General features: G+C 43.6%; 1 protein-coding gene across 14 annotated transcripts in view; it reads right to left on the bottom strand.

Annotated features, from left to right (window-relative positions):
* The window catches only part of ARHGEF11 (Rho guanine nucleotide exchange factor 11), a 115,973-nt gene that overhangs the window by 44,336 nt on the left and 58,981 nt on the right, over window positions 1–12,656 (bottom strand). For 8 of the 14 annotated variants that reach the window (XM_054550925.2, XM_054550934.2, XM_054550930.2 and 5 more), the window contains 7 exons: window positions 12,111–12,125; window positions 11,693–11,784; window positions 9,928–10,026; window positions 6,032–6,081; window positions 4,820–4,877; window positions 3,795–3,973; window positions 2,569–2,640 (listed from right to left, as the gene is read on the bottom strand). In XM_054550925.2, the coding sequence (XP_054406900.1) occupies window positions 2,569–2,640; window positions 3,795–3,973; window positions 4,820–4,877; window positions 6,032–6,081; window positions 9,928–10,026; window positions 11,693–11,784; window positions 12,111–12,125 (565 nt within the window). The remainder of the gene's footprint in view (window positions 1–2,568; window positions 2,641–3,794; window positions 3,974–4,819; window positions 4,878–6,031; window positions 6,082–9,927; window positions 10,027–11,692; window positions 11,785–12,110; window positions 12,126–12,656) is intronic. The other 6 variants (XM_024253853.2, XM_009242794.4, XM_002809999.6 and 3 more) reach the window with 1 other exon arrangement.

The raw sequence follows: 12,656 nt of genomic DNA, 5'->3' as shown, positions 1-12,656 counted from the left end.
AAGCATCACCTCATGAAGCCTTCTGATTATTCCATAAATAATTATGCTTTGTTTTGGGCTCCAAGAGCATTAAAAAAATTTTTTTAATTGCTATTGAGCTATAATTCATATGACACAAACGTCACCATTTTAAAGTGTACAACTCAGTGGTCTCTAGTATATTCACGGAGTTGTGCAGCCACCCCCACTATCTAATTCCAGAACATTTCCATAACTCCAAAAAGAAAGCTGGTACCTGTAAGCAGTCACTCCCAATTTCCCCTTCCTTCACCCTCTGGCAACCACTGATCTACTTTCTGTTCATGAATCTGCATATTTTGGACATTCCATGTAAGTGGACTAACATGACCTGTAGATTTTTGTGTCTGGCTTCTTTCACCTGGCATAGTGTTTTCAGGGTTCTTCCATGTTGAAGCATTTATTAGTACTTCTTTCTTTTTTATGGCTGAGTAAAATCCCATTGTATGAACAGACTATATTTTGCTTATCTATTCATCAGCAGGTGAACATATGGGTTGTTTCTACTTTCTGCCTATTATTAATAATGCTGGTATCAATGTTCATGTACAAGTTTTTGTGTGAACCTATGTTCTCAATTCTCTTGGATATATACCCGGGAGTGGAACTGCTGGGTCATATAGTATTGCTGTGTTTCATGTTCTGAAGAACTGTCAAACTGTTTTCCAGAGTGCTTGCACTATTTTACACTCCCACCATCAATGGCGGAATAGATTAGCATAGTGAATATGCAGACAAAACATAAATAAGTATTGTTTAGATTTCTTCACATCTCACAACGCTTGTTATTTTCCATTATTTTGGTTATAGCCATCCTAATAGGTGAGAAGTGGTAGGTCATTGTCATTTTGATTAGCATCTTCCTGTGAATAACAATGCTGGGCATCTCCCCATGCTTACTGGCCATTTGTATGTCTGTCTTCTTTAGAGACTGTCTATTCAAATCCTTTGCAAGTTTTTTAATTGGGTTGTCTTTTTATTGTTGAGCTTTTAAGAGTCCTTTATATATTCTGCTATTAGACCCTTATCAGATACTTGAATTGTAAATATTTTTCCCCATTTCTTCTATGGGTTGTCTTTATTTTCTTGATAGAATCCTTTGACATACACAAGCTTTAAATTTTGATGAAATCCAACTATTTCTTTTTTTTTGGGGTTATGCTTTTGGTGTCATATCTAAGAAACCACTGCCCAATCCAAGGTCATGAAGATTTACTCCTACCTAAAATTTTTTCTAGGAGTTCTACAGTTTTTAAAAATAGTTTTGGCTCTTACATTTAAGTCTTTGTCCACTTTGAGTTAAATTTTGTTTATTGTGTGAGGTAAGGGTCCAAATTAAATATCTGTATGTAGATATCCAGTTGCCCCAGCACCATTTGTTGAAACTACTATTCTTTCTCCATTGAATTGTCTTGGTACCTTTGTTGAAAATCAATTGACCATAGATGTATGGGTTAATTTCTGGCACCTGAATTCTATTCCATTGATCTACAGGTCTATCCTTGAACCAGTATCATACTGTCTTGATTACTCTGACATTTGCCAATATATAAATGTTAGCACTTATCATAATATAGTGTATCTTCATTCATTCATCCATATCCTATGGAATCACTAACTCATTAAAGGAGAGGTTTATCTTTGTAACCATTCCAACACCCACCCCTAACATTACCCCCATCTACTGCTCCAACACACACATGGTATCTAGCATATAACAAGGACTCAGTGCTTGTGAAATAAATACTTGTATTTTCATATCTTTGCGCCTTTGACCTATGCTGTCTTTTCACTGGCATTCCCTGCCTCATCTCTTTTGCCTACTAAAGTACCACTCTTCAAGGCCCAGCTGAAATACTATCCTCTCTGTGAAGCGCTTCCCCATATTTTCCATTATTAATTAATTTTTCTCTTCTTTGTTCTCTTATTGTAAGATCTTTGTTCCTCCCACTCTCCCTCCTACTGTAATTTGAATTTCCTCCACTAGATTTTAAACATGTTGAGGGCAAGAACCATCTAATCTTTTTTATTTCTATATAGCCTAGAAACTAAAACAATGTTTTATATATGGTGGCACTTATATGGATGGCTACAATAGGAATCTGGTTAGTCCACTCCAGTAAATTAATCTTCTTACTGTTCTCTGTGCACATCACTTCCTAGGCCTGTAAACTCTCTTCATCCTTCACCCAAGTGCTCCCCACCTCTTTCAGTCTGGCCCAGCACTCACCTATCCATCCCTTTCTTTCCTCTTTTCCTTCCCTTCCTTGGAAATGTCCCAGATAAACTCCGTTGACTTTTTTTTGTGTACATATTCACTATCCTAATCTATTACACAAGGAGAATCCTATTCACTTTACTGGTGAAATTCTGCTTTAACAAATTCTACTGGCCAATGACAATTCTTCAGTGGTCTGGAAGTTTTATTTTTTGAGGTTTTATTGTGATAGGATATTGCCTGTAAATTAAGTTGTGTACATTGGCAGGCTGCTCTGATAAAGTATTATTTCACTTAGGCAATGGCCAGTCTATCCTTGGCAGTGACCTTACCTGTAATTCTTTTTCTTCCTGCCTCAGCATATTCCTGAGGATCTGGGTGGCATGTTTTTGAACTTCGGGATCCTAGAGATGGAAAATATGGCAATATAAGAGTTAGGGACTAACTCAATAGCTTAGCTCTCTTCTATCTGCTGGTTCTTGGGCAAGGAAAGCTATGAGAGTAGAGCCTGGATCATAAGTATGTTTTATTCAGTACCTTGCTGGAATGCAGTAAACACAAAATCTGATTTTGAGTTTATGCCTCAATTTGGCTGTAATGAACTTTGGTATCAAGTTGCTCTCTAAAGTCTCCCAGGACTTGTGGGCTCAGTCTTCATTCCAACTGAAAAATCATGTTCCCTATACTTGTCTGCATCTTGTCCTCTTTTAACTCTTCACATAGGTGTTTCTTGCTTCCAGAGTTCTCTTTCTACCTGTTTTTTTGTTTGTTTTGTTTTTTCTTTGAGATGGGGTCTCACTCTGTCACCCAAGCTGGAGTGCATTGGCACGATCATGGCTCACTGCAACCTCTGCCTCCTGGGCTCAAACAACCCTCCTGCCTCAGCCTCCTGAGTACCTGGGACCACAGGTGCATGCCACCATGTCTAGCTAATTTTTTGTATTTTTGGTAGAGACAGGGTTTTGCCATGTTGCCCAGACTGGTCTCGAACTCCTGAGCTCAAGTGATCCTCCCACCTTAGCCCCACAAAGTCCTGGAATTACAGGCATGAGCCACTGCGCCTAGCCTCTACTTGTTTTTGTCCTTTTCTGGTCCCTCCCTCTACTGAGTGGGCTCTATATTTTGCACCTCAAAGCAGGCTTTTTTCTCTTAGGAAACCTTTCCCTGACTCCTTGACTTTATACCAAACCCTGGTTAACACTGACTGGCAATGGTCTTGAACAGATGCATTCTGTCCCTGCCTGAAGTGTACACTCTCTCTCCGATGAGGAGCACTTTTAGACAGCATCCTTAGAGTCTTCTACACATTTAGGAAACACACAGTGTTGCTGTGTGATAAAACCTCATATGCATTTGCATGGAAGGAAGACACTAAGGCATGGAACAACTGTCATTGTGCAGCCTTCATTTTTGTTCAACTCTTTCAACGGTCTTTCATATGTCTTTTGGCTTGTCTCCGTTTACCACAGCCCCACTGGATTTAACTTGCTTTCCTCCCCAATGCGGAGCTTTTCTACAGGACGTTAGGGTGAGGAAAGAAAGCCAGAAGGATTATTACCTGCAGAGGTTTGGGTCCTGTGATGCGTTGTGGAGGTGGTAGAGGTGGAGGAGGTGGTGGTGAGGGGATCACTGATGTGATTCGGGGAGCTCCTGCTGGGAATGGGTCCTGCTGGAGCCCAGAGATGCCCACGGATGAAGGTGAAGAGCCCAGGAGGGTGAGTGCGACATAGGCGCCAGCTAGAGGGAAATAGAGAGAGACTTGCTCCAGGAGTGCTGTTCTGGAGAGACAGTCCAGCTATACAGGAGGGGGCTGTTCTCCCTTGTCCTGTCATTAAACTCATTATTCTGTAGATTAAATTCTCTTCACTTTTAATGCCCCACCCATTCTCTAATCCCTGCCTTCATGCCCAAGTACTACTTCCTGCCCTTCCTTCATGCAGAGACCTCAACTAGAATTCCACTCATAAATATCTGGGAACACGCCCCACAGGCCGCCTCAGCAGCCTCTTGTTTCCCCCTTTATCTCACTAAAGTAAGTAGCCAGCGTCACACTCCGAGCATACTGCCCACATGGCACAGACCAGGCACTCAGATTCTAGCCCTCTGCTCTCCCCAAAATTCCCACATTCTTCAACTCTTTCTTCAACATTTGTTGTTTCTATTTGAATATTTGTGCAGACTCAATTGTTGGGCCTTCCTGGCTATAAACAGATTATTGTTGCTTTTCCCTGCCAAAGAGAAAACAAATGAGGAAGAATGTCCATGAATGGCAGAGGGAATTGAAAGGTATTTGAGGGAGACCTGGTCTCAGTAGGATATGGTCTAAAGAGGTGTGGCAAAGATGAGTGTGGGTAAAAATGAAGATGTCTCATGAGAGCCTAGTACTGTCTCCACTTGAAATAATAGGGAATTGTGGCCATTTAAGTGGATCACTCCATGTTAAGATTAAAGATGTGACTTTAGCTGCCTCACATATCTACAAAGGAAACCTCCTGGAATGCCAGGCCTGCCCCTTCCTCCCTCCTTTCCTCCCTCTCGGATCATCTGCTTCCCTACTTTAGTTGTCACCTCTCTCCAACTCACATTTGATCAGCTTTACCACTTCCAGGTGTGAGCTATTGGTCACCATGGTGCCGTTGACCTGTTGGAGGGACAAACAATATTGAGTAATGGTAATGAACAGCTAGGGGATCCTTCTGTAAGTTCAAAATGCCACCTTTTTTTTTTTTTTTTTTTTTTTCTGAGATGGAGTTTTCCTCTGTCGCCCAGGCTGGAGTGCAGTGGCCCATCTCAGCTCACTGCAAGCTCCACCTCCTGGGTTCATGCCATTTTCCTGCCTCAGCCTCCTGAGTAGCTGGGACTACAGGCACCCGCCACCACGCCCGGCTAATTTTTTGTATTTTTAGGAGAGACGGGGTTTCACTGTGTTAGCCAGGATGGTCTCGATCTCCTGACCTTGTGATCCGCCCACCTCGGCCTCCCAAAGGGCTGGGATTACAGGCATGAGTCACTGCGCCCGGCCCAAAATGCCATGTTTTTAGGAAGCCATTTTCCAATGCTCTTTAGCCTCCTCTGGTCACTTGTTTACTTAAGTCACACTATGAATTTGTTCTGTTTGTATCTGCTATTTGTTCTGTCTCTCCAGCTAGCCTATGAGTTTTCAAGGACAAGACCTGGGTCTTCATTCCTTAATTTGTTCATTCATTCACTTATTTTTGGTAGACACTTTTCTAACCATTTGCCTCACACACATGTGAATGTCCACTGACCCAGTGTGCTTCCTTGTTACAGAGGACTAAGAAGTCTCTGCATCTAGGATTTCCTTAATGCACCCCAGTATGTTGCCCAGGCTGGTCTTGAACACCATTCTGTCAAAGAAAGGTCTGAACGACCAGGGCAGGTTATAGTAGTTCAGAATGGGCAAGGACCCCAGGTTGGCATTATATGGAGTAAAGAATATCAACCCAAGAATCGAAGCCTTGGATCCTTCACTAGTTACTAACCCTCCCTCTTAATCTTATTTTGGTCATTTGTGAAATGAGAATAATAAAACTTGTTCTAGAAGCTTGGTTGCTTTCGAGTCAACAAAGGCCTAAAATGCAGAACACAGCTATCCTCCTCCTCACTCTCTCTCACGCTATACCACTGTGCTCCCTCGCATGGTACCACTCCTAACTCAGTGGCTGCCTGGCAGTTGGTATCAAGATGAAAGTGTGCAGGATGGGCCAAGGCCAGGAGTGCCCTGCACACCTATTTCCACTGCTGGGAGTGGCAGTGCGTGTTGGGGTCACTCACTTTGATGATCCGGTCGCCCTCTTTCACACCGGCCTTCATGGCTGCACCTCCTGTAAGGAGAAGGCCTGGTCAGCAGAGCCCAACAACCACTTCCACTGAAGCTACACCAAGGTCCCTGTCAGATCACCTCTCCTCTGAAATTTCCTCTTATTTCTCTGTGTTAAGTATCTCAAATTCTGGGTGTACTTCCTATTCTACTCCAGGGACACAACTACTTTTAAGCTAGAGTGAACTACATAAGGTCCCATCTCCTGCTCTTCCTTTCACCTAGATAAGATGCCAGACTTCTGACAGCCAGGCCAAGGCAGGAGAGAGGCAGGGCCAGGCTCTGTGAAGAGGATGTGTGCTTCATTCGAATGTGTCTGGATATGTTCCAAGGTCAAATCAGAGTTTTTTTTATTATCCGGGGGGGAAAATGAGTTTACTGTATGAAACATAATTGTTAAAATAATAATTAAGAGAAATTCGGAGAAAAGGATTAAAACAAGAGTTTCCTAAGTCTTGAGAGGTTCATAAAGATATTCTCGGTATTCACATCATTGAAGACAACTGTATTATTTCTTTTAAAAAAACTGTTTTAAGCCATTTACAGTTTCTCCCCTCCTTTTTTTTTATAGACAGAGTCTTGCCCTGTAGCCCAAGCTGGAGTGCAGAGGCATGATCTCAGCTCACTACAGACTGGATCTTCTGGGCTCAAGTGATCCTCCCAACTCAACCGTCCCAAGTAGCTATGGGACTACAGGTGCATGCCACCATGCCTGGCTAATTAAAAAAAAATTTTTTTTTTTTGTAGAGATGAGGTCTCACTATGTTGCCCAGGCTGGTCTTGAACTCCTGGGCTCAAGTGATCCTCCTGCCCTGGCTTCCCAAAATGCTGGGATTATAGGCGTGAGCCTCCATACTCAGCCCAGTTTCTCCCTTTAAAATGGACCAAATTAAGAGCTTCTGATGGTAACTGACTGTGAGGTGCTCAAAAGAACATGCTCTTGACTTTTTCAACTTGTCATTCAACTGCAGGCTACAGTGGTTTTGACCACAATATGGTTTGTTTGTTTGTTTTGAGACAGTGTCTCACTCTGTCACCCAGGCTGGAATGCAGCGGTGCGATTTTGGCTCACCGCAGCCTCGACCTCTCGGGCTCAAGCGATCCTCCCATCTCGGCCTCCGAAGTAGCTGGGACTTACAGGCATGTGCCAACACATCCGGCTAATTTTTGTATTTTTTGTAGAGACACGGTTTCACCGTATTGCCCAGGCTGGTCTTGCAACTCCTGAGCTCAGGCAATCCTCCTGGCTTGGCCTCCCAAAGTGCTGGGATTACAGGCATGTGTCACCTCGCCCAGCCTCACAAGATAGTTTTAAATGACTTATATTCCTAGTTTAATTTACATTCAGGAAGCACAAAAAACACTAAAGCCAAAACAAGTTAATGAGAAGCATAAAAATTACATATTGTACATTTGCCCCAACGTGATCATTAAATCTTTAAGTTGCATTCCTCTGATCAAAACAAAACTCCCACAAAGCCCATCTAAATGTTTCTACTCTAAAAAGAAAAATACAGTGATGACTACATTCCAATTTGGCTTTTCAATACTGGGACTCAAGACTACCCTCATCTAAAGTGTGCTATTTATGGAAGAGTACTTGCAAATAGCTTGAAATTCCCTCTTATACATTCATTTAGAAACTAACGTTAAAGAGAACAGAACTATCTTGCCCGAATGTATGAAACACGTGAGGTGACTTCTAATAACTTAGTGTTTTTTTTTTTTAAACTAAACTCTTCAGAGTTAAGGAACTTGAGCAGAAGTTCTCAGACTTCAGCAAGCATGAGAATCACTGTGGGAATTTTTAAAAAGTGTATTTCTTGGACCTCTTGCCAGAAAGCAATTCAGTGCTTCTGAGGTCAGCCCAAGAAAAAGGATTTCAATCATCTTGGGCTTAGGTGATTCTAATACAGGCAGAACATAGACTATACTTTGAGAAACAGTGAATTAAAGAAACCTAATATGTATCTGGAAAAGATAACTGCTGCTTTGTTACTCTTGTGACTTCAATGCCAATCCAAATGAAGTCTCTTTTACTCTCCTCCCCAACACACACATGCACACACGCATGCATGCATGCACACACACACAACTCACACACACACACAGACTCTACAACTCATATTCTCCTTGTAAGCCATCTTTTCCTTCTTTCTTCTCTGGGTCTGACTCTGCTCAGCCTAAGAGAAGGAAGAAGGTAAAGGAGAGCTGAACTTAGACTTCACTGGAGGGGATCCCATACACATTTTCTGTACCAGATAGACCAGCAGAGGAAAAGTACAAGTTACTGGCAGTTCCACTAACTGTCTCACCCTAGTCCAGGAACCCTGAGAAATAAGAGAAGCAAAGAATAAAACTATCTTTTTAGAGCTTCACCCCAGGATATGCAAAACAAACCTCCCACTGATATAAGTTTACTCCCAAATATAAGAAGCCATACTTATTTATATCCTTATATGATCCACATACTCATTTTGGTCGTAAATTTGAAATTCTCTTTTCACCTTTCCTGTGAACATATCTCATATCTTCTTCCAAAATCAATGCAAGTATATTTTCCCTCCTGCTCTGCACTATCAGGAAACCTGCTCCCAATCCTTTCCTTGTGCTCTTGTCTAAGCCAAGCCTAGGATGCTCCATGTCACCAGCCCAATGCTACTTACTGCACTGAAGTTCACTCCTTTTAGGGACACTTCTTCACCCTTTAAGGACTCTCCCACACCCATCGCCTTTCTTTTTTTTTTTTTTGATACGGAGTCTCGCTCAGTCACCCAGGCTGAAGTGCAGTGGCACGATCTCGGCTCACTGAAAGCTCCGGCTCCCGGGTTCACGCCATTCTCCTGCCTCAGCCTCCCGAGTAGTTGGGACTACAGGCGCCTGCCACCACGCCTGGCTAATTTCTTTGTATTTTTAGTAGAGACAGGGTTTCACCATGTTAGCCAGGATGGTCTCGATCTCCTGACCTCATGATCCGTGTGCCTCGGCCTCCCATAGTGCTGAGATTACAGGCGTGAGCCACCACACCTGGCCACCCATCGCCTTTCTGATTGTCTTCCTCAGCCTGGACCACCAACAATGGTTCCACTACCTGGCATATGCTAGAGTTTTGACTGTTCACACCCCTTCTATACACAATTGGTAACTTGATGGATTTGGCTATGATGCCCACCCACTCTTCACTTCCTTTCCACCAAATTCCTATCCTGCTGATTTGCTTTTCATTTCCATCTTTCAAACTACTTCTAAAATCCTGTTTCTTTTAAGAGGGCTTCCCAAATGATCACAAGGAAAATGACTATGCCTCAGATCACAAACTACTCAAACTTCCAAACACCATTTCCCCTGACATCACATCCAACATATATCATTCATCTGTTGGTAATTTATTATTTAATGTTAATTGTATCAGTAAATGTGCTCTGTAATCATTTGGACCATTGTGCCTGTCTCAGGTTATAAACCTCTGTAGAAAGTGACCATCTGTGCACTTAGCCAGGTAATGTGGAGGTAAATATGAAGAAAGGGGGCCTTTGATTCCTCCATGGAATCTTGTGACCCAGTATGAGGGGCTCCCTTCGATGGCAATCAGACATCTGCCTGATGATGACCTGACAGCTATTTTGCTGGTTTTTCACTTTCCAGCTAGGGAAGCAAGCATGAGGTGCAATCTCTAGAAATTCTGCCTGGGGGCTTAGCATTGAAGAGGCTTCCCCAGGCACCCATGGAGAACCAGTTCTAGAGTAATTCATTCATGCCCCACAGGAAAGCACAGGTAGAATGGCACTGTCACATACATGGTGGCTTTGCAAGAACTGTCCACCGTGGGCAGGAGGGATGCAGCACTCACCAGGCCGCACAGACTGCACCAGAACAATGCGATCCCCACTGACTGTGAAGCCGAAGCCATGCTGGTCCTTTTGGATAATGACACAGCGTTGAACGAGACCTGGAAGGCGGAGAGAAAGGTTGAGTACGCAGTGTCAGTGGGAGGTTAGTGTACATATGCCAAGACCAACCCAGGGAAGCCCCAGTGCCTTTCTTCTTCAAGAAGCCTTTTCACACTAAACAAATTCCCTAGACTATTCCTGTCTAAACACTATCGCAATGACACGCCTCCCTTGGTGGTCGGCAAAACCTATAACTTACTTTGTATTCCAAATAAGAAACTACCCTTCTCTGAGGTGCTAAAATGCTTGTCTCTCACATACGTATCTGTCCCTTTTGGTGTGTCCAGGTGAGACTGGTCAAAGAAGGGGCAGGACCAGGTCTAGCCATCCTCCTGAAGACTAATATTACCGATAAGGAGCCTCCCAGGATTGAAGCCCAAGTGAGCCTAGAAGTTACATGTTAAGTGACATCCAATGAATGCAGCAAGTGGTATACCAGTGCTTGTTGATCCTTTTTATAGAGCTGGATAACTCATGCAGGGTGACTTAGGAGTGGTCTCTTGCCAAATCCAGGGAAGGACACATGACAAGAAGAAAACCCTTTTATTTCTGAAATATTTTATTTTATTTCTGAAATAAAAGGGTTTTCTTCTTGTCATGTATCCTTTAAAAAAATACAGAATTAAAAAACAAAAAGAAACAGAGGTTATGACTACCAAATGTCTCCATCCCTGTGAGTGTATACTAGACATCGTACATGTGTATGAGTATGTGTAATTGCATCCTGCAACGATTAAAGCGTGGGTTCTAGAGTTAAAACAAAACTGGTTTCAAGTCCCCAATAAGCTTGCGAACTTGGACGTATTTCTTAACCTCGCTGTGCCTCAGCTCCCTCATTTGCAAAATAAAGATAATAAAACCTAGTTTCTATGTTGATGTATGGAGGCAATTTATATAAAACCCATTAACACCATGCCTAGTATACATCATGTGCTTAACATAAACACTAAGTTGCTTTACATTTGGAGTATACAGATCTGTCTGTATGAGTATATATCTCTGTGTCCATGTGGGTTTTCTTTTGAGACAGAGTCTTGCTCTGTCACCCAGGCTGGAGTGCAATCGCGCGATCTCGACTCACTGCAACCTCTGCCTTCTGGGTTCAAGCAATTCTCTTGCCTCAGCCTCCTGAGTAGTTGGGACTACAGGCACGCACCACCACACCTGGCTAATTTTTGTGTTTTTAGTAGAGACGGGGTTTCACCATGTTGGCCAGGCTGGTCTCAAATTCCTGACCTCAAGTGATCTGCCTGCCTTGGCCTCCCAAAATGCTGGGATTACAGGCATAAGCCACCACGCCCGGCCATGTGCCTTTTTTTTAAAAAAAAAAAAAAAAAAGAGATGGAGTATCACTATGTTGCCCGGGCTGGAGTACAGTGGTTATTCATAGGTGTGATCCCACTACTGCTAAGCATTGGTGTTCTGACCTGCTCCATTTCTGAACTGGGTCAGTTTACCTCTCCTTGGGCAACCTGGTAGTTCCCTGCTCCTGGGAGGTCATCATATTGACGCTGAACTTAGTACAGACACCTGACTGGCACAGCACACTACAGACCAGAGCTCTTGGGCTCAAGCGATCCTCCCATTGGCCTCCCAAGTAGCTGGGAATACAGGCATGTGCCACCATGCCTGGCTGTGTTTGTGTGTTAATGCCCAAGAGGTTACCTGTTGTCTCAGAGGCGTCCGAAGGCTGGCGATGGTGGGAAGGGGACTTGCGCTCAGGTGTAGAATCTCCCAGAGAAGACAGGCTACTTAACCTGGAGAAGGAGTAAGGAAAGCACTTCAATGAGCTCAGCGGGAGGGGATCAGCCTTGTAGTAGATGGAGGCTCTGTCAAAAGGGGCCCTGAGTCTTGGATAATGAGAGACCAACCTACCCACCCTGTAACCCAATCTGGTAGGACATTAGCCATGTGTACACCACTGGTAACACCACCTATCTGGAATCCTGGGCTGGCAGGGCAAGCATGATCTCTTTAATACCCAGCAAGGTGTGAAGGGAAAAAACCCTTCCTGGAGTTAGGCGACAAAGAGACAATAGCAAGAAGGGGATGTGCACACGTGTACATGCTTGTTGGGTCTTACCAGGCTGCAATGGGGCTGATGGAACAGAACGGAGCAGCAGAGAAAATGAATGCAAGAAAAAGACAGGAAAAAAACAAACAGCCAGTTAGTTTTAGGCGATGATTTGTAAAGGGAAGGGGAGACTGGAGGGAAAGACGAGGTGGGTCAAACACATACAGAGGTCTGCATGAGCACAACATGCGGCTGTAGTGGAGGCAGCAGAGACAAGCTCCCCATTTAGCTTCATCTCTTTGTCCCTCAAAGTTCCACCTCTCCATAACAGTGATCTCCAGGAGAGTAAATGGGCATGAGTACAAGCCCGCTGGGTAACTGGCAACTTGCACACTTTCTAGAAGAGACAGTAGAGGAACGGCCCAAGCCTTTGAAAATTCCATTTATCCTTTGGGTACCATGGGAGGACAGGAATCCGGTCTGTTTGGTGGTAGTATTCCAACCCCATATTCAGCTCCACTTCCTCAGCCAGCCTGAGGTACCTTGCCTAATTAGAAACTACTAAAGACCCCAAACCTCCAAGTGGTACACATCACCAAACCAAAGGATTCACTG

The sequence above is a fragment of the Pongo abelii genome, chromosome 1 (assembly GCF_028885655.2).
Source record: "Pongo abelii isolate AG06213 chromosome 1, NHGRI_mPonAbe1-v2.0_pri, whole genome shotgun sequence".
In the NCBI taxonomy this organism is placed as follows: domain Eukaryota; kingdom Metazoa; phylum Chordata; class Mammalia; order Primates; family Hominidae; genus Pongo; species Pongo abelii.
This window is presented reverse-complemented; position numbering and strand designations above follow the sequence as displayed.